The sequence below is a fragment of the Heteronotia binoei genome, chromosome 8 (genome assembly GCF_032191835.1).
Source record: "Heteronotia binoei isolate CCM8104 ecotype False Entrance Well chromosome 8, APGP_CSIRO_Hbin_v1, whole genome shotgun sequence".
In the NCBI taxonomy this organism is placed as follows: Eukaryota; Metazoa; Chordata; class Lepidosauria; order Squamata; family Gekkonidae; genus Heteronotia; species Heteronotia binoei.
This window is the reverse complement of record NC_083230.1, coordinates 122,157,603-122,180,503: the sequence shown is the minus strand read 5'-3', so window position 1 is coordinate 122,180,503 and position 22,901 is coordinate 122,157,603. Positions and strand designations below refer to the sequence as shown.

Genomic DNA, 22,901 nt, shown 5'->3' with positions numbered 1-22,901 from the left:
CATGGTGGGCACAGCCCCCCAAAGCTTTCCCTGAAGGCTTGAAGTAAAGGTAAAGGTAGTCCCCTGTGCGAGCACCAGTCGTTTCCAACTCTGGGGTGACGCTGCTTTCACGTTTTCACGGCAGACTTTTTACGGGTTAGCCATTCCCTTCCCCAGTCTTTTACACTTCCCCCCCAGCAAGCTGGGGACTCATTTTACCGACCTCAGAAGGATGGAAGGCTGAGTCAACCTTTAGTCAGCTACCTGAACCCAGCTTCTGCTGGGATTGAACTCAGGTCGTGAGCATAGAGTTTGGACTGCAGTCCTGCAGCTTTAACACTCTGCACCATGGGGCACTTTACTATCCTCACATAAGACTAGACTGAACAGAACTTCTAAGTTCTTCATAAAATCCATCAAACTTCACTGCAGCTTTAACACTCTGTGCCACGGGGTTCTCTAAAGGTAAAGGTAGTCTCCTGTGCAAGCACCAGTCGTTTCCGACTCTGGGTGACGTTGCTTTCACAACGTTTTCATGGCAGACTTTTTACGGGGTGGTTTGCCCTTGCCTTCCCCAGTCCTCTATGCTTTCCCCCCAGCAAGCTGGGGACTCATTTGACCGACCTCTGAAGGATGGAAGGCTGAGTCAACCTCAAGCCGCCTACCTGAACCCAGCTTCCGCTGGGATCAAACTCAGATCGTGAGCAGAGAGTTCAGACTGCAGCTTTACCACTCTGCGCCACGGGGCTGTTGAAACTCAACATCAAAAGGCTTGAAACGCAACATCAAAAAAACTAAGATCATGGCATCCGGCCCCATTACAACGTAGCAAATAGAAGGGGAAGACACGGAAATAGTGACAGACTTCACATTTCTGGGATCCAAGATCACTGCAGATGGTGACTGTAGCCATGAAATTAAAAGACTTTTGCTCCTTGGGAGGACAGCTATGGCGAACCTGGGCAGAATGATAAAAAGCGGAGACATCACCCTGCCAACAAAAGTCCATATAGTCAAAGCGATGGTATTCCCAGTAGTAATGTAGGGCTGTGAGAGCTGGACCATAAGGAAGGCCAGGGCAGAAAATAGATGCTTTCGAGCTGTGGTGGTGGAGAAGACTCTTGAGAGTCCCTTGGACTGCAAGAAGATCAAATCAGTCAGTCCTAAGGGAAATCAACCCAGACTGTTCCCTGGAAGGTCAGATGCTAAAGATGAAGCTCAAATACTTTGGCCACTGAATGAGAAGCTCAAATCCTTTGGCCACCCAATGTAAATTATTATTGTATTTTGATTCTTGAATTTTATTGTTAGAATTTTTATGTTGTGAGCTGCCCTGAGCCCGCTTTGGTAGGGTAGGGCAGGGCGGGATATAAATCAAATAAAATGAAATGAAAGAAGGGAGCACTCACTGGAGAAAATCTTGAGAGTCCCTTGGAGTGCAAGAAGATCAAATCAGTAAGTACTAAGGGAAATCAACCCAGACTGTTCCCTGGAAGGTCAGATGCTGAAGCTGAAGCTCCAATACTTTGGCCACCCAATGAGAAGGAAGCACTCACTGGAGAAGAATCTTGAGAGTCCCTTGGACTGCAAGAAAATCCAATCAGTCAGTCCTAAGGGAAATCAACCCAGACTGTTCCCTGGAAGGTCAGATGCTGAAGCTGAAGCTCAAATACTTTGGCCACCCAATGAGAAGGGAGCACTCCCTGGAGAAGACTCTTGAGAGTCCCTTGGACTGCAAGAAGATCCAATCAGTCAGTCCTAAGGGGAATCAACCCTGACTGTTCCCTGGAAGGTCAGATGCTGAAGCTGAAGCTCAAATATTTTGGCCACCAAAGGAGAAGGGAGCACTCCCTGGAGAAGACCCTGATGCTGGGAAAGACAGAAGGCCAAAGAAGAAGGGGACGGCAAAAGACGTGATGGCTGGACAGCGTTCCTGATGTAACAAGCACGAATTTGAGCAGACTTCGGAGGATGGTGGAAGACAGGAAGGCCTGGCATGACTTTGTCCATGGGGTCGCAAAGAGTCAGACTCGACTGTGCGACTGAACAGCAACAACATGTGGGTGTTTGGGGAGTGGATGGGAGTCTGTGGGTAACCAGAGCTGAACTGGAACCAGGAGCTTAGGGCAAGCACCATTTTGAAGGCTTGAGAAGTTTTGAACGCTAGTGTTTCAGACAAGGGTCCCCGATACAGTGCCTGCCAACACATTCCTTGGTGCCCACCAAGTGGGTTGAGCCAGTGGGGCTTTCGCCCAGCAGAACTTCTGATGGGCTGTGTGGATCCACAGCACGAGGGTCATGGCAGGCTTTGGAGGGCTGTGCCCACCATCCTCAGAATCCTGGGTTATAGTGTGGAACTAGAATCTGGGAGACGCGAATCCCCACTCAGAAGTGTGCCGGGTGACCTCGGGCCAGTCACAAACTCTCAGCCCAGCTTACCTCACAGGGTTGTTCTGAGGCGAAAAGGAATGCGAGTCTGCACGTCGCGCTGGGTGCCTGTTGGCGCGAAAAGCAGGATGTATCAATCATTAATAATTATCGATATGTAATCAATAATCAATAATTGATCAATAATAATTAATAATGATTAATCAAGTACATCAGTGATTCCATTTAAGCCCTGCAACTCACTGTCATGTCGTATTTTTTTTCCCTCCAGACTCTGAGCCTTTCTGATCTAAACCCGAAGCGAGGCCCAGTGTCCGGGGGAACGCAGATCACGATCAGTGGCAAAAACCTGCAAGCCGGCAGCAACGTCTCGGTGTGGTTGGGGGGGCAGCCCTGCCTCTCCCCCAGGTATGAACCAATGAGCGCAGTTCACCAGGGACTAGTTTTCTCTTGCAATGCTTAGGAAATGCAGGGGTTTTTTTGTAGTGGGAACTCCTTTGCATATTAGCCCACACCCCCTGATGTAGTCAATCCTCCAAGAGCTTACAGGGTTCTTCATACAGGGCCTGCTGGAAGCTCCAGGAGGATTGGCTACATCAGGGGTGTGTGGCCTAATAGGCAAAGGAGGTCCTGCTAGAATTCCTTACAGGGTTCTTCGTACAGGGCCTGCTGGAAGCTCCAGGAGGATTGGCTACATCAGGGGTGTGTGGCCTAATAGGCAAAGGAGGTCCTGCTAGAATTCCTTACAGGGCTCTTCGTACAGGGCCTGCTGTAAGCTCCAGGAGGATTGGCTACATCAGGGGTGTGTGGCCTAATAGACAAAGGAGGTCCTGCTAAAATTCCTTACAGGGCTCTTCGTACAGGGCCTGCTGAGAGCTCCAGGAGGATTGGCTGCATCAGGGGGGTGTGGCCTAATAGGCAAAGGGGTCCTGCTAGAATTCCTTACAGGGCTCTTAGTACAGGGACTGCTGGAAGCTCCAGGAAGATTGGCTACATCAGGGCTGTGTGGCCTAATAGGCAAAGGAGGTCCTGCTAGAATTCCTTACAGGGCTCTTCGTACAGGGCCTGCTGGAAGCTCCAGGAGGATTGGCTGCATCAGGGGTGTGTGGCCTAATATGCAAAGGAGGTTCTGCTAGAATTCCTTACAGGGCTCTTCGTACAGGGCCTGCTGTAAGCTCCAGGAGGATTGGCTACATCAGGGGGGTGTGGCCTAATAGGCAAAGGAGGGCCTGCTAGAATTCCTTACAGGGCTCTTCGTACAGGGCCTGCTGGAAGCTCCAGGAGGATTGGCTACATCAGGGAGTGTGTGGCCTAATATGCAAAGGAGTTCCTGCTACAAGAAAACGCCCTGAGGAAACGGTTGCTAGAGGTGATTGTAACCATGACTAACCTCTCCCGTTGGACAAGGACTTTGATGCATAAGCCTTTTGCCCATAAAGCTGGCCTGCCTAGAGTCCATGGCTTTGTGAATTCATGGAGGTGGTCCATTTGCAAATAAAAGCACAGTCAAAAGCACAGGCGAGGGAGAAGCCTCAAGGAGCCACCTCAGCTGGTGAATGGTTATTTCCCTGGAATGAATCGATTCTAATAGGCATGGGTGGAATTCTAGCAGGAGCTGCTTTGCCTATTAGGCCACGCACCCCTGATGTAGCCAATCCTCCAAGAGCTTATGAAAAAGAGGGGTGTGTGGCCTAATATGCAAAGCAGCTCCTGCTAGAATTCCACCCCTGCTAAAGGCAAAGTTTTGAGTCCAGTGGCACCTTTAAGACAGAAAAAGTTTAATTCTGGGTATCAGCTTTTGTGTACATACATAGTTATTTGGAGACATTGAAACAAGACTTCCTAAGCCATTACTTATAAGTAAGGGGCAGCAGCTGTCAGGAAGGTCTTATTGGAGTTGAGATGTATAAGTAACTGAGCGATGTATAGCTAACATTGGATTAAAGCAGAGGTGTCGAACATGTGGCCTGGGGGCCAAATCAGGCCCCCGGAGGGCTCCTATCAGGCCCGCGAGCACCTCACTGCTGCCTGCTTCTTTCTCCCTTTCTTGTTTCCTTCTCCATCACAGCTTGCTTTGCCAGGCTTGCTCAATCAAGCTACAGAGCAAAGCCTCTCTTTCCTCCATTGGACGACCAGCACATGAAGCAACTTATGTACAAAAGCTTGCAAGGCCCAGCCATTTCATATTTTCCTCTGGGTCTTAGGATCAAAGCATTGACCATGGGATTTTTGTAATGAACGTCAGTAAATCAAAAGTAGGCTTGCAACTTACAAATACCTGAACAACACCTGAACAGCATGTTCAGGATTGCTATAGCATAGACATTGTCTTCGGATTTTGATGCAATAATTCAGAGCAAGAGGTGCCAGTTATCAGACACTGTTAAATAAACAAAATATTGCAAGAGTGACAATGTTTTAATTATGTTTTATTTAAAGATTTAAAAATTGTGTTTGTTTGTGTCTTTTATAAACTTTATATCTCTGTTACCTTAGCATTACATTTTATCATACCCATGACCTAGCCTGAGAAGGTCTCATATATGTGAGATCCACCCCTCATAACAAATGAGTTTGACACCCCTGGATTAAAGCACCTATAAATAGCAGCAAATTAGCATACAGATAATTAAAGAGTTAATGAACAGATGTGAGAACTAAGTTTAAGTCCCGTGGCATCTTTAAGACCAACAGCGTTTAATTCTGTGTATAAATGAGAACTGCGTGCCATAGTATGTATAGTGAGTTTAGAACTGATATCTCTGTTAAGATCTGGGGGATATTGAGTTCTCACTGCACATGCTAAGTCATTCAGTTCTTACTTATACCCAGAATTGAAATTAGTTGGTCGAGTCAATGGACTCGAACTTTTTCCCCTGTTGTTTCAGAGTTGCTTTTTTTGTGGCAGGAACGCCTTTGCATATTAGGCCACACCTCCCCGATGTAGCCAATCCTGCAAGAGCTTACAGGGCCTACTGGAAGCTCCTGGAGGATTGGCTACATCAGGGGTGTGTGGCCTAATATGCAAAGGAGTTCCTCCTACAAAAAAACCCCACAAACCCGTTTCAGACCAGTATGGCAACCCACCTGAATCAGTATTCTAATAGGAGACCGTTCTTCCGCACTTCAAAGAAAACCAGGTAGGGATCCAGTTAACAAAAGGATTCAGTTAACAGACAGATGAGAAAACTAATTTTGAGTCCAGTGGCCGCTTTACGACCAATGAAGTTTAATTCTGTGTATCAATGAGAACTGAGCGATTTAGCATGCGTGGTGAGATAACAACCCGATATCTCTGTTAAGCCCCGTTCGAACGCCTTGTCTGTGGTATAACTTTTCTCGGCTGGTTTCGTCTCCGCCTCTGTCCCCCGCAGGAGGACTGTCGACTTCATCGTCTGCAACACCACGGCCTCCAGCAACGGCCTGACGAGAGTGGACGTGACGGTGAAGGTGGACAAGGCGAAGATACACAAGGAGCTGGCGAAGGTGCCGAAGGAGCTGGAGTTTGAGTACGTGGAAGACCCAACCATTGTGAGGATAGAGCCAGAATGGAGCATTGTCAGGTAAGGACGGCCTCCAACTAGGGTTGCTACACAGTGCTTGCCAATTGGCAAGAGTGTTGTGGGCGGGATGGTGGTGGTGGGGGGCACAGTCCTGAGAGACAAATGAAAAAAAACAAAAGCAAGGCCTTGTCGCCTGCCCGCTTAGGGAGAGAGAGACCATTTTTATCTGCCCACACTATGAGAACCACACTCCTCTTTGGGAAAACCTCAGGCCTGTCAGAAAAAGCTAAACTTGGATTCCTTTTAAACGACGGACCTCCTAAGATTACCCACCAAGTAGTAGGGTTGCCAATCCCCAGGTGGGGGCAGGGGATCCCCCGGTTTGGAGGCCCTCCCCCCACTTCAGGGTCGTCAGAAAGCGGGGGGAGGGGAGGGAAATGTCTGCTGGGAACTCTGTGATTCCCTGTGGAGATTTATTCCCATAGAAAATCATGGAGAATTGATTCGTGGGTATCTGGGGCTCTGGGAGGGCTGTTTTTGGGGGTAGAGGCACCAAATTTTCAGTATAGCATCTAGTGCCTCTCCCCAAAATACCCTCCAAGTTTCAAAGGGATTGGACCAGGGGATCCAATTCTGTGAGCCCCAAAAGAAGGCGCCCCTGTCCATTATTTCCTATGGAAGGAAGGAATTGAAAAGGTGTGCCATCGCTTTAAATGTGATGGCCAGAACTCCCTTTGGAGTTCAGTGATGCTTGTCACAGCCTTGATCTTGGCGCCACCCCAAAGTCTCCTGGCTCCACCCCCAAAGTCCCCAGATATTTCTTGAATTGGACTTGGCAACCCTACCAAGTAGCCAGGTTCTGTATGATACTCAGGTCAAAGAAACTCTTTGGTGGTTAACTTAACTTTTAGATGAAATTGTAATTTTTATTTTATTTTATTCATTTTATTTTATTTTATTTATATCCCGCCCTCCCCGCTGCAGCAGGCTCTTTTCTTCTAGTTTTGATCTTTGGAAATGTTTTACCTGCCATATATATCTATATCTAGATATATCTGCGAGTGTTTTGTATGTTCATTTGGTCTAAGGGCTGCAGTATCAACTCAAGAATAAGGCCTTAAGAAAAGAGATTGGATTTATACCCCACTCTTCACTCCCCAAAGGAGTCTCGGAGTGGTGTACAATATCCTTTCTCTTCCCCACAACAGACACCCCGTGAGATAGATGGAGCTGAGAAAGCTCTGACAGAAACTGCTCTTGAGAGGAACAGCTCTGGGAGAACTTGTGACTGACTCTAAGTCACATCAGCAGGTGCACGTGAAGGAGTGGGGTATCAAACCCCGTTCTCCCAGATAAGAGCCCATGCACTTAACCACTACACCAAACAAGTAGTTCTAACCATAGAGTTTCTGGTGGTTCCTAGAACTACATTTTGGCACACAGTGGCCAAAACCTAGGTGCCATCAGGAGGTCAACCACTGGGGCCAGAACTCCAGAAGGCCTCCCACTGCCCCCCCGCCCCCAGGCCCGAGAGTACAGAGCATCAGTGCCCCAGACATAAGAGAAGCCACGTTGGATCAGGCTAGGGGCCCATCCAGTCCAACACTCTCTTGTTACACTGTGGCCAAAACCTAGGTGCCATCAAGAGGTCCACCAGCAGGCCCAGAACTCCAGAAGCATTCCCACCGTTTCCCCCCAAGTGCCAAGAATACAGAGCATCACTGCACCAGACAGTGTGTTCCATCAGCTGGTGGACCTCTGCTCCATATGTTTCTCCAGTCCCCTCTTGAAGCTCTCTATCCCTGTAGCCACCACCACTTCCTGTGGTAGTGAATTCCACATGTTAATTATTCTTAGGGTCACGGCCTTCTTTGTATGTGATAGCCGATACCTTAAACTTAGCCCAGCGGGGCTTTTTTTGTAGCAGGAACTCCTTTGTATATTAGGCCATATCCCTCCGATGTAGCCAATCCTCCAAGAGCTTACAGGGCTCTTCGTACAGGGCCTGCTGAGAGCTCCAGGAGGATTGGCTGCATCAGGGGTGTGTGGCCTAATATGCAAAGGAGGTCCTGCTAGAATTCCTTACAGGGCTCTTCGTACAGGGCCTGCTGTAAGCTCCAGGAGGATTGGCTACATCAAGGGGGCGTGAACTTTGCATTTTAGGCCACACCCCTCTAATGTTGCAAATCCTCCAAGATTAGGGTTTGTAGAATCTTTCGGGCTCAAGTGCCGTGTTCTACTGGAGAAAGTTTTCCTTCCAGACGTTTCGTTCTCAGCTGCGGAGAACATCCTCAGTGGCGTTGCAGCCGAAGCAGGTGCTCTGACCTTCTTGGCTGCTGTGCATTGAGTGGGGGGCTCAATGCACAGCAGCCAAGAAGGTCAGAGCGCCTGCTCCGACTGCAACGCCACTGAGGATGTTCTCCGCAGCTGAGAACGAAACGTGTGGAAGGAAAACTTTCTCCAGTAGAACACGGCACTTGAGCCCGAAAGCTTCTACAAACCCTAATGATGTTACCAGCCGTGAAAACCTGAAATCTTTGATAATCCTCCAAGAGCTTGCAGGGCTCTTAGTGCAGGGGCCTACTGTAAGCTCTAGGAGGACTGGCTACATCGAGGGGGCGGGACCTAATATGCAAAGGAGTTTCTGCGACCAAAAAAAAGCCCTGGAGTCCATTAACAAGTATGTTCAGCACAGAGAGGTTGTTCGAAGGGTACATTACGTTTCCTCTCTGTCCAGCTTAAGGAATTATTTTATCCCCGGGCTGGGATTTTACAACAGCCCATGATTAAAAAAAAAAAAAAAAACCTTGGTTCTGATGGAGCCCCAGCTCAATACGGCTCTTCGTCTCCCGAGCCCGGAAGGAACCGAAACATATGTAAATTGTACTGAGTCTGGCCCAGTGGAGAGAAAAATTGGTCATTAAACATTCCAGTGTTCCTTGTAGGGGATTTTCGAGAAAAGAAATAGGAGTCTTGCCTCTCCTCTATACATCATTGGTTCGGAGTTCTGCTGCGAAACCCAAGTAATTGGAGGGCCCGAGGGGTTAGAGACATGGTTGGGAGATTCTCCCGGTTCTGCCCTTCAACCCCTGCCAGCCATTTTTGCAAATCAGCAACTATAATTATTGCAAGGCCATTGAAAAGATTAAAATTCATTAAGGAGAAATACAGTGCTGGTCACCATATCTCAGAAAAGGGTATTGCAGAGCTGGGAAAAGGTACAGAGGAGGCCAACCAAGATCACTAGAGGTCGGAAGGAACATCTTCCTAGTTTGGTGTGGTGGTTAAGTGCCAGTTTGGTGTAGTGGTTAAGTGTGCAGACTCGTTATCTGGGAGAACCGGGTTTGATTCCCCACTCCTTCACTTGCACCTGCTGGAATGGCCTTGGGTCAGCCATAGCTCTTGCAGAGCTGTCCTTGAAAGGGCAGTTTCTGGGAGAGCTCTCTCAGCCCCATGTACCTCACAGGGTGTCTGTTGCAGGGGAGGAAGGTAAAGATTGTGAGCTGCTCTGAGATTCAGAGTGAAGGGAAGGATACAAATCCAATATCTTCTTCTTCCATAACCCAGCATATTCTGCAGTTCTGTACTAGTACAAATGCTCCTAACTATCTTAGTTCTCCAGATGGTGGAGCTCCTAATGCAGTGCGACTGCGAGCAGCATTCACACCTGCGAGGATTACTGTTTGTGCTGGGTTCAAACTAGAGAACCTATGATGCAGTGTGACTGCCAGAGAAACACCACCCTGCAAAATACCTTCCAAAGCCTTTAGCTGAACAAAAAAGGATTACGTTGAATGAAGTGGAATTACATCCTGAGTAGACTGTGATAAAATAGGATCGTCTGTTCCAGGTTGGGAAATACCTGGAGATTTTAGGGGTGGAGCCTGAGGCAGGTGGGGTTTCAGCAGAGGAGGGGCCTCAAAAGGGATATAATGGGATATCATTCAGATCCTCTAGGTCAAAGTAGCCAGGGAGACTTTTGCCTTTCTCTTGGGCATAGAGCAAGGGTCGCTGGGGGAATGAGGAGTGGACAGGAGGTACTTCCTTCATTGGCATGGGGTTGGACTAGAAGATGAAGATATTGGATTTATATCCTGCCCTCCACTCCGAATCTCAGCGTCTCAGAGAGTCTCACAATCTCCTTTCCCTTCCTCCCCCACAACAGACACCCTGTGAGGTGGGTGGAGATGGAGAGGGCTCTCCCAGCAGCTGCCCTTTCAAGGACAACCTCTGCCAGAGCTCTGGCTGACCCAAGGCCATGCCAGCAGGTGCAAGTGGAGGAGTGGGGAATCAAACCCGGTTCTCCCAGATAAGAGTCCGCACACTTAACCACTACACCAAACTAGCAAGCCAAGACTGGTATTCACAATTGTTACTTCTATACAGTTTTTCCTTTCGTTTTTGTCTTTTAACGAGCTAACTTCTGTGTTTCTCAGGGCTTTTGTTTGTAGCAGGAACTGCTTTGCATATTAGGCTGCCATCTCCCCAGACGTAGCCAATCCTCCGAGAGCTTACAGTAGGCCCTGTATGAAGAGCCCTGAAAGCTCTTGGAGGATTGGCTACATCAGGGGGGTGTGGTCTAACATTGCCAAGGAGTTCCTGCTACAAAACAAAGCCCTGAAGAAATGAGCGATGCCCACATAGGGAGCAGTAAAAGGATTCTAAGGGCCAGACTGTCCATATCGGGGGATTCATGACTAGGACATGTACTGGCAGGTTGGATTGGAGAGGAGATGAATTCCTTCTGCATTTTTTCCATAATCCTGGGCTTTTTTTTGGTAGCAGGAACTCCTTTGCATATTAAACCACACCCTCTGATGTAGCTAACCCTCCTGGAGCTTCCAGTAGGCCCTGGAAGAAGAGCCCTGTAAGCTCTTGGAGAATTGGCTACATCAGGGGTGTGTGGCCTAACATGCAAAGGAGTCCCTGCTACCCGAAAAGCCCTGGTTGCTGTGTTCTGTAGAGTCCACCCTCCAGAGCAGCCATTTTCTCCAGGGCAACTGATCTCTGCCTCCTGGAGATGAACTGTAATCTCAGGAGATCTCCAGCCAACGCTCAGAGGTCGGTAACCCTAGCGATAACGCTGGACCCAGAAGTTTGCGGTTGACCTTGTCTTGTCTCTCTGTCCATCAGCGGAAACACGCCCATCACTGTTTGGGGCACGAACCTGGACCTCATCCAGAACCCCCAGATCCGGGCCAAGTATGGGGCCAAAGAACACATCAACGTAAGTATGAGTCAAAAGACGATATGAGCCGGGAAAGCAAGGGCGCTGCGCGGATTGAACCGGATCTGCAGCAGGCCTCTTTTTGGGCCGGAGCGCCCAGGAGTGGAACTCCAGAACATCTAAATTTTATTGTGCTCTTTCTTTCTTAACTCCCCTGCCATGACTCAGAGGGGTCCTGCCAATTGCTGCCACCGCTCTGGGTTAAGGGTTCCCCTTGACCCAGAGTCCCCTCCCAAGCCCTTCAGGCCTCCTTTAGCTTAGGCCAAATAATAGGCATGAGGACCAGGCAGAGTGAACAACAGAAAAAAAGGTTTATTTAAAAGGTCAGTGCAGTATAACAAACAAGGTGCATAAAACAGTAAAAGGGTGAAGGGAAAATAAGCAAATGCCCTAACACGTCTCTCTTACAGTCCCTACTCTAATACCAACACTTACCCCCTTGGGTAAGGGTCTTTCCCCTGCTTCAAGCTCTCCAGGCTACAGCCTGCCTCTAGCTCAGTCTTCCAGGAAAAGAACACCCCCTGCCTGGGCTTGACCCTTTTATCTTCTCCTCCCTGGCCCCACCCCTCTCTGGGCCAGTTTCCTTCCAAAACCTTGCCACCCAATCAGAGGGACAGGAGGGATCCTGGGAAATATAGGCTCTTTCCAGTAACTCCTAAGCAGGCTTTCCTGGGGCCTGCAGGCCTCACTAGGCTCAGGATCATGATCCGCCCCCCAATACTTGTTTCTGGGCTCCGTTGTTCAACCCCCCTGTGAGAATTTTGCTGAACTCTTTAAGATTTTTAGGGTTTGTAGAATCTTTTGGGCTCAAGTGCCGTTTTTTACTGGAGAAAGTTTTTCTTCCAGATGTTTCGTTCTCGGCTACGGAGAACATCCTCAGTGGCGTTGCAGTCGGAGCAGGAACTCTGACCTTCTTGGCTGCTGTGCATTGAGTGAGGCCAGGGCTGCTGGAGAGCTGCTATTTCTAGGCTGGAGGGGGTGTGGTGAAAGGGCAATAGGCCTAGAAATAGCAGCTCTCCAGCAGCGCTGGCCTCACTCAATGCACAGCAGCCAAGAAGGTCATAGCGCCTGCTCTGACTGCAACGCCACTGAGGATGTTCTCCGTAGCCGAGAACGAAACGTCTGGAAGAAAAACTTTCTCCAGTAGAACACGGCACTTGAGCCCAAAAGATTCTACAAACCCTAATGATGCTACCAGCCGTGAAAACCTGAAATCTTTAAGATTTGGCAAACTTTCTAATATTTCCCCCCACAAAAAAGGGGGGGGGAAATAACCAAAACATATAAAGCAGATAGATGGAAATCGTCATTATGCCTTGGTGGCCACCTAGGAGAAAGTAATTTTAAAAGTATGACCGTTCCCTCTAAGCTGCAAAGTCCTGTGAGCAAAAATTCTACTTTGCGAGCTCCTGGCGTTAAAGCGGTGAGCTCCTGCCTCAATGAGTGTGCTCTGGGGTCATCCTTCCTGAGCGAAGTCAAAAAACGCAAGGGCCAGCCACTGTGCAATTAGAAGGAAGAGCGAACAATCGTGCGAAGAATCTGTGCCGATTCTTTGCGAAGTCACCTGTGCTAGTGACCTTCATTCCGTCTCGTGGCGTTGAATGCCGTGAGCGCATTACACGTCGGTCGAAGGCTTCTTCCTTTTCCCCCATACGAAATCTCCTGTCCATCAGTTTCGTTGGAAGGAATGACAGGCAGACGGAAATTGGGTCAGCCATTATGAGCATCGTTAGAGAATGCTTGAAGGGGGGTTTTCTTAATAGCAATATGACTTTAAAAACGCTATTCTAAGGTGCATTTTCTTTCCCTGCTATCCACACGGCTTGCCTTGTGGAACTAAGTGATAGCCAATCATAGGAAAAAAAAATTCTATTCTTAAATTTGAACTTTCCTTATCTTTCTCGTTGTGTCCCTTGAGTTTTTGTTTGGGTAACGATGCTGGGAGCCCCAGATTGAAAAAACCTGCCCCAAATCCTATATAAAACTAGTTGCTGGCTCCCATCTTACATATGAACATATGAAGCTGCCTTATACTGAATCAGACCCTTGGCCCATCAAAGGCAGTATTGTCTTCTTAGACTGGCAGCAGCTCTCCAGGGTCTCAAGCTGAGGTTTTTCACACCTGTTTGCCTGGACCCTTTTTAGTTGGAGATGCTGGGGATTGAACCTGGGACCTTCTGCTTACCAAGCAGATGCTCTACCACTGAGCCACCGTCCCTCCCCTGCTCTCCAGGGTCTCAAGCTGAGGTTTTTCACACCTATTTGCCTGGACCCTTTTTTGGAGATGCCAGGGATTGAACCTGGGACCTTCTGCTTCCCAAGCAGATGCTGTACCACTGAGCCACCGTCCCTCCCCTTGTTTTCACCTTCAGATGAAACACAGAAATGGAGCCAGGCCAAAGTAGGGATGCCAGCCTCCAGCTGACGCCTGGAAATCTCCCAGAATTACAACTAGGATTTTTTTTGCAGCAAGAACTCATTTGAATATTAGGCCACACACCCCTGATGTAGCCAAGGGGGTGTGTGACCTAACATGGAATTCACTGCCACAGGAAGTGGCGGCGGCTACAAGCATAAGCTTCAAGAGGGGATTGGATAAGCATATGGAGCAGAGGTCCATCAGTGGCTATTAGCCACACCTTAACATTGGGACTCTTTGTCCGGGGCAAGTGATGCTCTGTATTCTTGGTGCTTGTGTGGGGGGGGCAACAGTGGGAGGGCTTGTAGTGTCTTGGCCCCACTGATGGACCTCCTGAGGGCACCTGGATTTTTTGGTCACTGTGTGACACAGAGTGTTGGACTAGATGGGCCATTGGCCTGATCCAACGTGGCTTCTCTGATGTTCTTCTGTGACACAGAGTGTTGGACTGGATGGGCCACTGGCCTGATCCAAAATGGCTTCTCTTATGTTCTTATATGACACAGAGCGTTGGACTGGATGGGCCACTGGCCTGATCCAAAATGGCTTCTCTTATGTTCTTATATGACACAGAGTGTTGGACTGGATGGGCCATTGGCCTGATCCAACGTGGCTTCTCTTACGTTCTTCTGTTACACAGAGTGTTGGACTGGATGGGCCACTGGCCTGATCCAACATGGCTTCTCTTATGTGACACAGAGTGCAGGACGGGATGGGCCACTGGCCTGATCCAACAAGGCTTCTCTTATGTGACCCAGAGTGTTGGACTGAATGAGCCACTGGCCTGATCAAACATGGCTTCTCTCATGTTTTTATGTGACACAGAGTGTTGAACTCGATGGGCCATTGGCCTGATTCAACAAGGCTTCTCTTATGTGACACAGAGTGTTGGACTGGATGGGCCACTGGCCTGATCCAACAAGGCTTCTCTTATGTTCTTATGTGACACAGAGTGTTGGACTGGGTGGGCCACTGGCCTGATCAAACATGGCTTCTCTTATGTTCTTATGTGACACAGAGTGTTGAACTGGATGGGCCATTGGCCTGATCCAACAGGGCTTCTCTTATGTTCTTGTGTCTGGGGCAGTGATGCTCTGTATTCTTGGTGCTTGTGTCATATAAGAACATAAGAGAAGCCCTGTTGGATCAGGCCAATGGCCCATCCATCCCAACACTCTGTGTCACACAGTGGCCAAAAAAGCCCCAGTGCCATCAGGAGGTCCATCAGTGGGGCCAGGACACTAGAAACCCTCCGAATGCTGCCCCCCAAACACCAAGAATACAGAGCATCACGTCATTGCCATAAGAAACTCTCCCCCGCTTACAGCCCATTGGAGTGACAGCCGCTCTGCTAATAGGATCTCACAAAATTCCCTGCTTAGCCATGCTAGTTAAGAAGAACGGCCATTACATGCCAATCTCGCGAGCCGTCTTGCTCTGTGGCAGGTGACTCCCACCCGCCCTCCCGGCTCATCTCGGAGGCCTGCCGAAGTCACGTCACTTCTGCTTTAGCTTGACACGATCCCTTTGCTGAGCTGGCGTAGGACTTAATGGAGAATGGCTGGGCCTATTTCGTGGGCGAGATGGGAGACACAGCGCACGAAAACCGGAGCTTGGCTTCTGAAGGCCTCCCTTTTTTCAGGCTTTATTAGAGGTGCTGGTTCTGAGATGGCCTTTCCAGGCCCGAGTTCTGTTCTGGTATGCTTTATTTATATTTTTTAACAATATGGCTATACAGAAAAGTCATATTATGAGAGCCAGTTTGGTGTAGTGGTGAAGTGTTTGGACTCTTATCTGGGAGAACCGGGTTTGATTCCCCCCTCCTCCACTTGCAGCTGCTGGGATGGCCTTGGGTCAGCCAGAGCTCTCTTATCTGGGAGAACCGGGTTTGATTCCCCCCTCCTCCACTTGCACCTGCTGGAATGGCCTTGGGTCAGCCAGAGCTCTCTTATCTGGGAGAACCGGGTTTGATTCCCCACTCCTCCACTTGCACCTGCTGGAATGGCCTCGAGTCAGCCAGAGCTCTCTTATCTGGGAGAACCGGGCTTGATTCCCCACTCCTCCACTTGCGCCTGCTGGAATGGCCTCGGGTCAGCCAGAGCTCTCTTATCTGGGAGAACCGGGTTTGATTCCCCACTCCTCCACTTGCACATGCTGGAATTGCCTTGGGTCAACCAGAGCTCTCTTATCTTGGAGAACCGGATTTGATTCCCCACTCCTCCACTTGCAGCTGCTGGGATGGCCTTGGGTCAACCAGAGCTCTCTTATCTGGGAGAACCAGGTTTGATTCCCCCCTCCTTCACTTGCAGCTGCTGGGATGACCTTGGGTCAGCCAGAGCTCTCTTATCTGGGAGAACCGGGTTGGATTCCCCACTCCTCCACTTGCAGCTGCTGGAATGATCTTGGGTCAGCCAGAGGTCTCTTATCTGGGAGAACCGGGTTGGATTCCCCACTCCTCCACTTGCAGCTGCTGGGATGACCTTGGGTCAGCCAGAGCTCTCTTATCTGGGAGAACTGGGTTTGATTCCCCACTCCTCCACTTGCAGCAGCTGGAATGGTCTTGGGTCAGCCAGAGCTCTCTTATCTGGGAGAACCGGGTTTGATTCCCCACTCCTCCACTTGCAGCTGCTGGAATGGTCTTGGGTCAGCCAAAGCTCTCTTATCTGGGAAAACCGGGTTTGATTCCCACCTCCTCCACTTGCAGCTGCTGGAATGGCCTTGGGTCAGCCATAGCTCTCTTATCAGGGAGAACCGGGTTTGATTCCCCCCTCCTCCATTTGCACTTGCTGGAATGGCCTTGGGTCAGCCAGAGCTCTTATCTGGGAGAACCGGGTTTGATTCCCCCCTCCTCCACTTGCACTTGCTGGAATGGCCTTGGGTCAGCCAGTGCTCTCTTATCTGGGAGAACCGGGTTTGATTCCCCACTCCTCCACTTGCAGCTGCTGGAATGGTCTTGGGTCAGCCAGAGCTCTCTTATCTGGGAGAACCGGGTTTGATTCCCCACTCCTCCACTTGCACATGCTGGAATGGCCTTGGGTCAACCAGAGCTCTCTTATCTGGGAGAACCGGATTTGATTCCCCACTCCTCCACTTGCAGCTGCTGGGATGGCCTTGGGTCAGCCAGAGCTCTCTTATCTGGGAGAACAAGGTTTGATTCCCCCCTCCTTCACTTGCAGCTGCTGGGATAACCTTGGGTCAGCCAGAGCTCTCTTATCTGGGAGAACCGGGTTTGATTCCCCACTCCTCCACTTGCAGCTGCTGGAATGGTCTTGGGTCAGCCAGAGCTCTCTTATCTGGGAGAACCGGGTTTGATTCCCCCCTCCTCCACTTGCAGCTGCTGGGATATCCTTGCGTCAGCCAGAGCTCTGGCAGAAGCTTGAAAGGGCAGCTGCTGTGAGAGCCCTCTCCAGCCCCACCCACCTCACAGGGTGTCTGTTGTGGGGGAGGAAGATAAAGGAGATTGTGAGCCGCTCTGAGACTCTGAGTGAAGGTTGGGATATAGATCCAATATCATCATCACTTCCCGGGGGTTGGCTTTCCCCATCTCATCAGAAGCTAAGCAGGGTTGGCACGCGTCCCATCTTGAGCCTGGAAACGTCCTCACTTCCGCCGAGAGTTGCGATCCGGGTTCTATTTGAGGTTCCCTCTTTTTGACAGAACATTAAACTGCAGTTCAAGCTCCAGCTCGGTGCATAAATTGTCACAGATCTGGAGGCATTTAAAACCCAAACAAAGGCAAAAGACTCCATTATCAGCAGGATAAGCTTTTCTCCCCCCCCCCCTTTCCCCTTTTTAATTAGCAAGTAAATAATCTGCCTTTTGAAATATAGAACCATCGTCTTGCACTTTTTGCAATGCGGGGAGCTAGTTTTCTCCCCTCCCCCTAAAAAAATATGCATGATAGTAGGGTAATAAGACAAAGAATTTTTTTTTTTTTGCAAACACAAAGAGCTAATGGTATGAAAGGAGAAGATAATGCAGCCCCTTTGTGAACCCAACATCTACTGTCAGATCGGTCCTGATAAGCAACACCAAAGGAAATTCTCAGTGGAATCACCTCCCACCTTTCCCTTAAATGAAGTGGATCAAAAGTCTAACCTAGCAACTAGATGGGAGAGCCAGTTTGGGGTAGTGGTTAAGTGTGTGGACTCTAATCTGGGAGAACCGGCTTGGATTCCCCACTCATAAGAACATAAGAGAAGCCATGTTGGATCAAGCCGATGGCCCATCCAGTCCAACATTGTGTCACACAGTGGCCAAAAAAAAAAAAAAAAAAAAGGAGGTTCACAAATGGGGCTAGAAGCCCTTCCACTTTGCACCCCCCCCCCAAGCACCAAGAATACAGACCATCACTGCCCCAGACAGTTCCAATAATATGCTGTGGCCAATAGCCACTGATGGACCTCTGCTCCATATTTTTATCCAAACCCCTCTTTACGCTGGCTATGCTTGTAGCCACCACCACCTCTTGTGGCAGTGAATTCCACATGTTAATCCCACTTTGGGTGAAGTACTTCCTTTTATCCATTCTAGCCCTACTTCTCAGCAATTTCATTGAATGCCCACGAGTTCTTGTTTTGTGAGAAAGGGAGAAAAGTCCTTTCTCTACCTTCTCTATCGCTCGGGATAGTGGTTCCTCACCCTTGTCCTAAGATAAGCTATTAAGGGATGAGCAAAGTGAAGCAAAAAGCAATACAGGAATACAGACTTTCTCAGAAACAGTTACACATTGTTTCATGGCAAGAACAGTTGTTACATGTTGTTTCATAGCAAGAGGATATAGTATGGGTTAGACTCTTGACAGGCTTCTCTTATGTTCTTATATGACACAGAGTGCTGGACTAGATGGGCCATTGGCCTGATCCAACATGACTTCTCTTATGTTCTTATGTGACACCGAGTTTTGGACTGGATGGGCCGTTGGCCTGATCCAACATGACTTCTCTTATGTTCTTATGTGACACCGAGTTTTGGACCAGATGGGCCATTGGCCTGATCCAACATGACTTCTCTTATGTTCTTATGTGACACAGAGTGTTGGATTGGATGGGCCGTTGGCCTGATCCAAAATGGCTTCTCTTATGTGACACAGAGTGTTGAACTGGATGGGCCATTGGCCGGATCCAACATGGCTTCTCTTCTGTTCTTATGTGACACAGAGTGTTGGACTGGATGGGCCAATGGCCTGATCCAACATGGCTTCTCTTCTGTTCTTATGTGTGACACAGAGTGTTGGACTGGATGGGCCATTGGCCTGATCCAACATGGCTTCTCTTATGTGACACAGAGTGTTGAACTGGATGGGCCATTGGCCTGATCCAACATGGCTTCTCTTATGTTCTTATGGCCCTGCTGGTGGATCTCCAGATGGCACCTGGGTTTTGGCCACTGTGTGACTCAAAAGCTTATACATTGAATAAAACTTGGTTGGTCTTAAAGGTGCCATGGGACTTTGTTCTGCTGCTTCAGTCCACCATGGCTGCCTGCCTGGATTATTTTTTGAGGGTTTTCATCTGCAATAGAAGAGCTAGATTTGAATTCTGTAGCACCTTAGAGACCAATAGGGTGTTTGAGGGATCAGCTTTCAAGAGTCAAAGTCCCCTTTCTCATATGCCAGTGTCTCTGTGTCCCTTTGTCACGACTCAGGGGGGTCTTACCCACTGCTGCCACCATTCTGGGTTAAGGGTCTCCCTTGAGAAGGACCAGAGTACCCTCTCAAACCCTTCCAGGCCTCCCTTAGCTAGGCCAAATAATGGACATGAGGACCAGGCATAGTAAACAACAACAAAAAGGTTTATTCCAGTGCAATATAAATTAACAAAGTGCATAAAACAGTGAAAGGGTGAAGGGAAAATAAACAAATGCCCTAATGCGTCTATGTATACAGTCCCTAAACTAACACTAACACTTACCCCCTTGGGTACGGGCCTTTCCCGTGCTTCCAGCTCTCCAGGCGACAGCCTGCCTCTAGCTCAGCCTTCCAAGGAAAGAACACCCACTTCCTGGGCTTGGCCCTTATATATTCTCTTCCCAGGCCCCACCCCTCTCTGGGCCTGTTTCCCTCCAAAACCCTTGCTACCCAATCAGAGGCACAGAGGGGATCCTGGGAGATGTAAGCTTTTCCCTGTAACTCCTAAGCAGGCTTCCCTGGGTCCTGCAGGCCTCACTAGGCCCAGGATCATGACACCCTTTCATCTGATGAAGGGAGCTGTGACTCCTGAATGCGCATACCCCAAAAATCTAGTTTGTCTCTAAGGGGGACTGAGAACTAGAAATGGATCTCAAACCTTGTGAAAAGAATCCACCTTGGTGTCCTCTTGCCATGTACAGGATGCTCCCTTTCGGGGAGACGGTTCCAGGGACCCGTTGCTTTGATCACCCTCCTGCCCCACATCTCGAACCTCTGTGGATTGTCTGTTACAGGTGTGCGAAGTGCAGAATGAAACGGAGATGACCTGCCAAGCGCCGGCCCTGGCAGTCGACCCAAACAACCAGTCCGACCTCACCGAGCGCCCCGACGAGTTTGGCTTCATCTTGGACAACGTCCAGTCTCTGCTGATCCTCAATAAAACCAACTTCACTTACTACCCGAATCCGGTCTTTGAGGTTTTCAACCCTCCAGGGGTTTTGGAACTGAAGCCAGGAACGCCGGTTATCATAAAGGTAACTAGGAGGAAGAGCAATGTTCTCAAGTAAACCCTGCGCATGCTGTCATTTTAGAGGGCTGTGGCTTAGTGGCAGAGCATCCGCTTGGCAAGCAGAAGGTCCCTGGTTCAATTCCCGGCATCTCCAGTTTAAAAGGACCAGGCAGGAGGCAGAGCCGTGCTTGGCACGCAGAAGGTCCCAGGTTCAATCCCCAGCATCTCCAGTTAAAAGGACCAGGCAGGAGGTGGTGGGAAAGACCTCCGCCTGAGACCCTGGAGAGCCATGAAGTGGGGCTATAGCTCAGGGGCAGAGCCTCTGATTGGCATGCAGAAGGTCCCAGGTTCAATCCCCGGCATCTCCAGTTAAGCAGGAGGTGATGGGAAAGACTTCCACCTGAGACCCTGTAGAGCCATGAAGTAGGGCTATAGCTCAGGGGCAGAGCCTCTGCTTGGCACGCAGAAGGTCCCAGGTTCAATCCCCAGCATCTCCAGTTAAAAGGACCAGGCAGGAGGTGGTGGGAAAGACCTCCGCCTGAGACCCTGGAGAGCCATGAAGTGGGGCTATAGCTCAGGGGCAGAGCCTCTGATTGGCACGCAGAAGGTCCCAGGTTCAATCCCCGGCAGCTCCAGTTAAGCAGGAGGTGGTGGGAAAGACTTCCACCTGAGACCCTGTAGAGCCATGAAGTGGGGCTATGACTCAGTAGTAGAGCATCCACTTGGCAGGCAGAAGGTCCCAGGTTCAATCCCCAGCATCTCCAGTTAAAAGGACGAAGCAGGAGGTGATGGGAAAGACTTTCACCTGAGACCCTGTAGAGCCATGAAGTAGGGCTATAGCTCAGGGGCAGAGCCTCTGCTTGGCACGCAGAAGGTCCCAGGTTCAATCCCCAGCATCTCCAGTTAAAAGGACGAAGCAGGAGGTGATGGGAAAGACTTTCACCTGAGACCCTGTAGAGCCATGAAGTAGGGCTATAGCTCAGGGGCAGAGCCTCTGCTTGGCACGCAGAAGGTCCCAGGTTCAATCCCCAGCATCTCCAGTTAAAAGGACGAAGCAGGAGGTGATGGGAAAGACTTTCACCTGAGACCCTGTAGAGCCATGAAGTAGGGCTATAGCTCAGGGGCAGAGCCTCTGCTTGGCACGCAGAAGGTCCCAGGTTCAATCCCCAGCATCTCCAGTTAAAAGGACGAAGCAGGAGGTGATGGGAAAGACTTTCACCTGAGACCCTGTAGAGCCATGAAGTAGGGCTATAGCTCAGGGGCAGAGCCTCTGCTTGGCACGCAGAAGGTCCCAGGTTCAATCCCCAGCATCTCCAGTTAAGCAGGAGGTGATGGGAAAGACTTCCACCTGAGACCCTGTAGAGCCATGAAGTAGGGCTATAGCTCAGGGGCAGAGCCTCTGCTTGGCACGCAGAAGGTCCCAGGTTCAATCCCCAGCATCTCCAGTTAAAAGGACCAGGCAGGAGGTGGTGGGAAAGACCTCCGCCTGAGACCCTGGAGAGCCATGAAGTGGGGCTATAGCTCAGGGGCAGAGCCTCTGATTGGCACGCAGAAGGTCCCAGGTTCAATCCCCGGCAGCTCCAGTTAAGCAGGAGGTGGTGGGAAAGACTTCCACCTGAGACCCTGTAGAGCCATGAAGTGGGGCTATGACTCAGTAGTAGAGCATCCACTTGGCAGGCAGAAGGTCCCAGGTTCAATCCCCAGCATCTCCAGTTAAAAGGACGAAGCAGGAGGTGATGGGAAAGACTTTCACCTGAGACCCTGTAGAGCCATGAAGTAGGGCTATAGCTCAGGGGCAGAGCCTCTGCTTGGCACGCAGAAGGTCCCAGGTTCAATCCCCAGCATCTCCAGTTAAAAGGACGAAGCAGGAGGTGATGGGAAAGACTTTCACCTGAGACCCTGTAGAGCCATGAAGTAGGGCTATAGCTCAGGGGCAGAGCCTCTGCTTGGCACGCAGAAGGTCCCAGGTTCAATCCCCAGCATCTCCAGTTAAAAGGACGAAGCAGGAGGTGATGGGAAAGACTTTCACCTGAGACCATGTAGAGCCATGAAGTAGGGCTATAGCTCAGGGGCAGAGCCTCTGCTTGGCACGCAGAAGGTCCCAGGTTCAATCCCCAGCATCTCCAGTTAAAAGGACGAAGCAGGAGGTGATGGGAAAGACTTTCACCTGAGACCCTGTAGAGCCATGAAGTAGGGCTATAGCTCAGGGGCAGAGCCTCTGCTTGGCACGCAGAAGGTCCCAGGTTCAATCCCCAGCATCTCCAGTTAAAAGGACCAGGCAGGAGGTGGTGGGAAAGACCTCCGCCTGAGACCCTGGAGAGCCATGACGTGGGGCTATAGCTCAGGGGCAGAGCCTCTGCTTGGCACGCAGAAGGTCCCAGGTTCAATCCCCAGCATCTCCAGTTAAAAGGACGAAGCAGGAGGTGATGGGAAAGACTTTCACCTGAGACCCTGTAGAGCCATGAAGTAGGGCTATAGCTCAGGGGCAGAGCCTCTGCTTGGCACGCAGAAGGTCCCAGGTTCAATCCCCAGCATCTCCAGTTAAAAGGACCAGGCAGGAGGTGGTGGGAAAGACCTCCGCCTGAGACCCTGGAGAGCCATGAAGTGGGGCTATAGCTCAGGGGCAGAGCCTCTGATTGGCATGCAGAAGGTCCCAGGTTCAATCCCCGGCATCTCCAGTTAAGCAGGAGGTGGTGGGAAAGACTTCCACCTGAGACCCTGTAGAGCCATGAAGTGGGGCTATGACT

General features: G+C 50.0%; 1 protein-coding gene across 1 annotated transcript in view; it reads left to right on the top strand.

The window, feature by feature from the left end:
* The window catches only part of PLXNA4 (plexin A4), a 930,623-nt gene that overhangs the window by 668,846 nt on the left and 238,876 nt on the right, over positions 1-22,901 (top strand). Inside the window, exons 14-17 of the mRNA XM_060246008.1 lie at positions 2,639-2,775; positions 5,742-5,930; positions 11,004-11,097; positions 19,940-20,179. Of these exons, the coding sequence (XP_060101991.1) occupies positions 2,639-2,775; positions 5,742-5,930; positions 11,004-11,097; positions 19,940-20,179 (660 nt within the window). The remainder of the gene's footprint in view (positions 1-2,638; positions 2,776-5,741; positions 5,931-11,003; positions 11,098-19,939; positions 20,180-22,901) is intronic.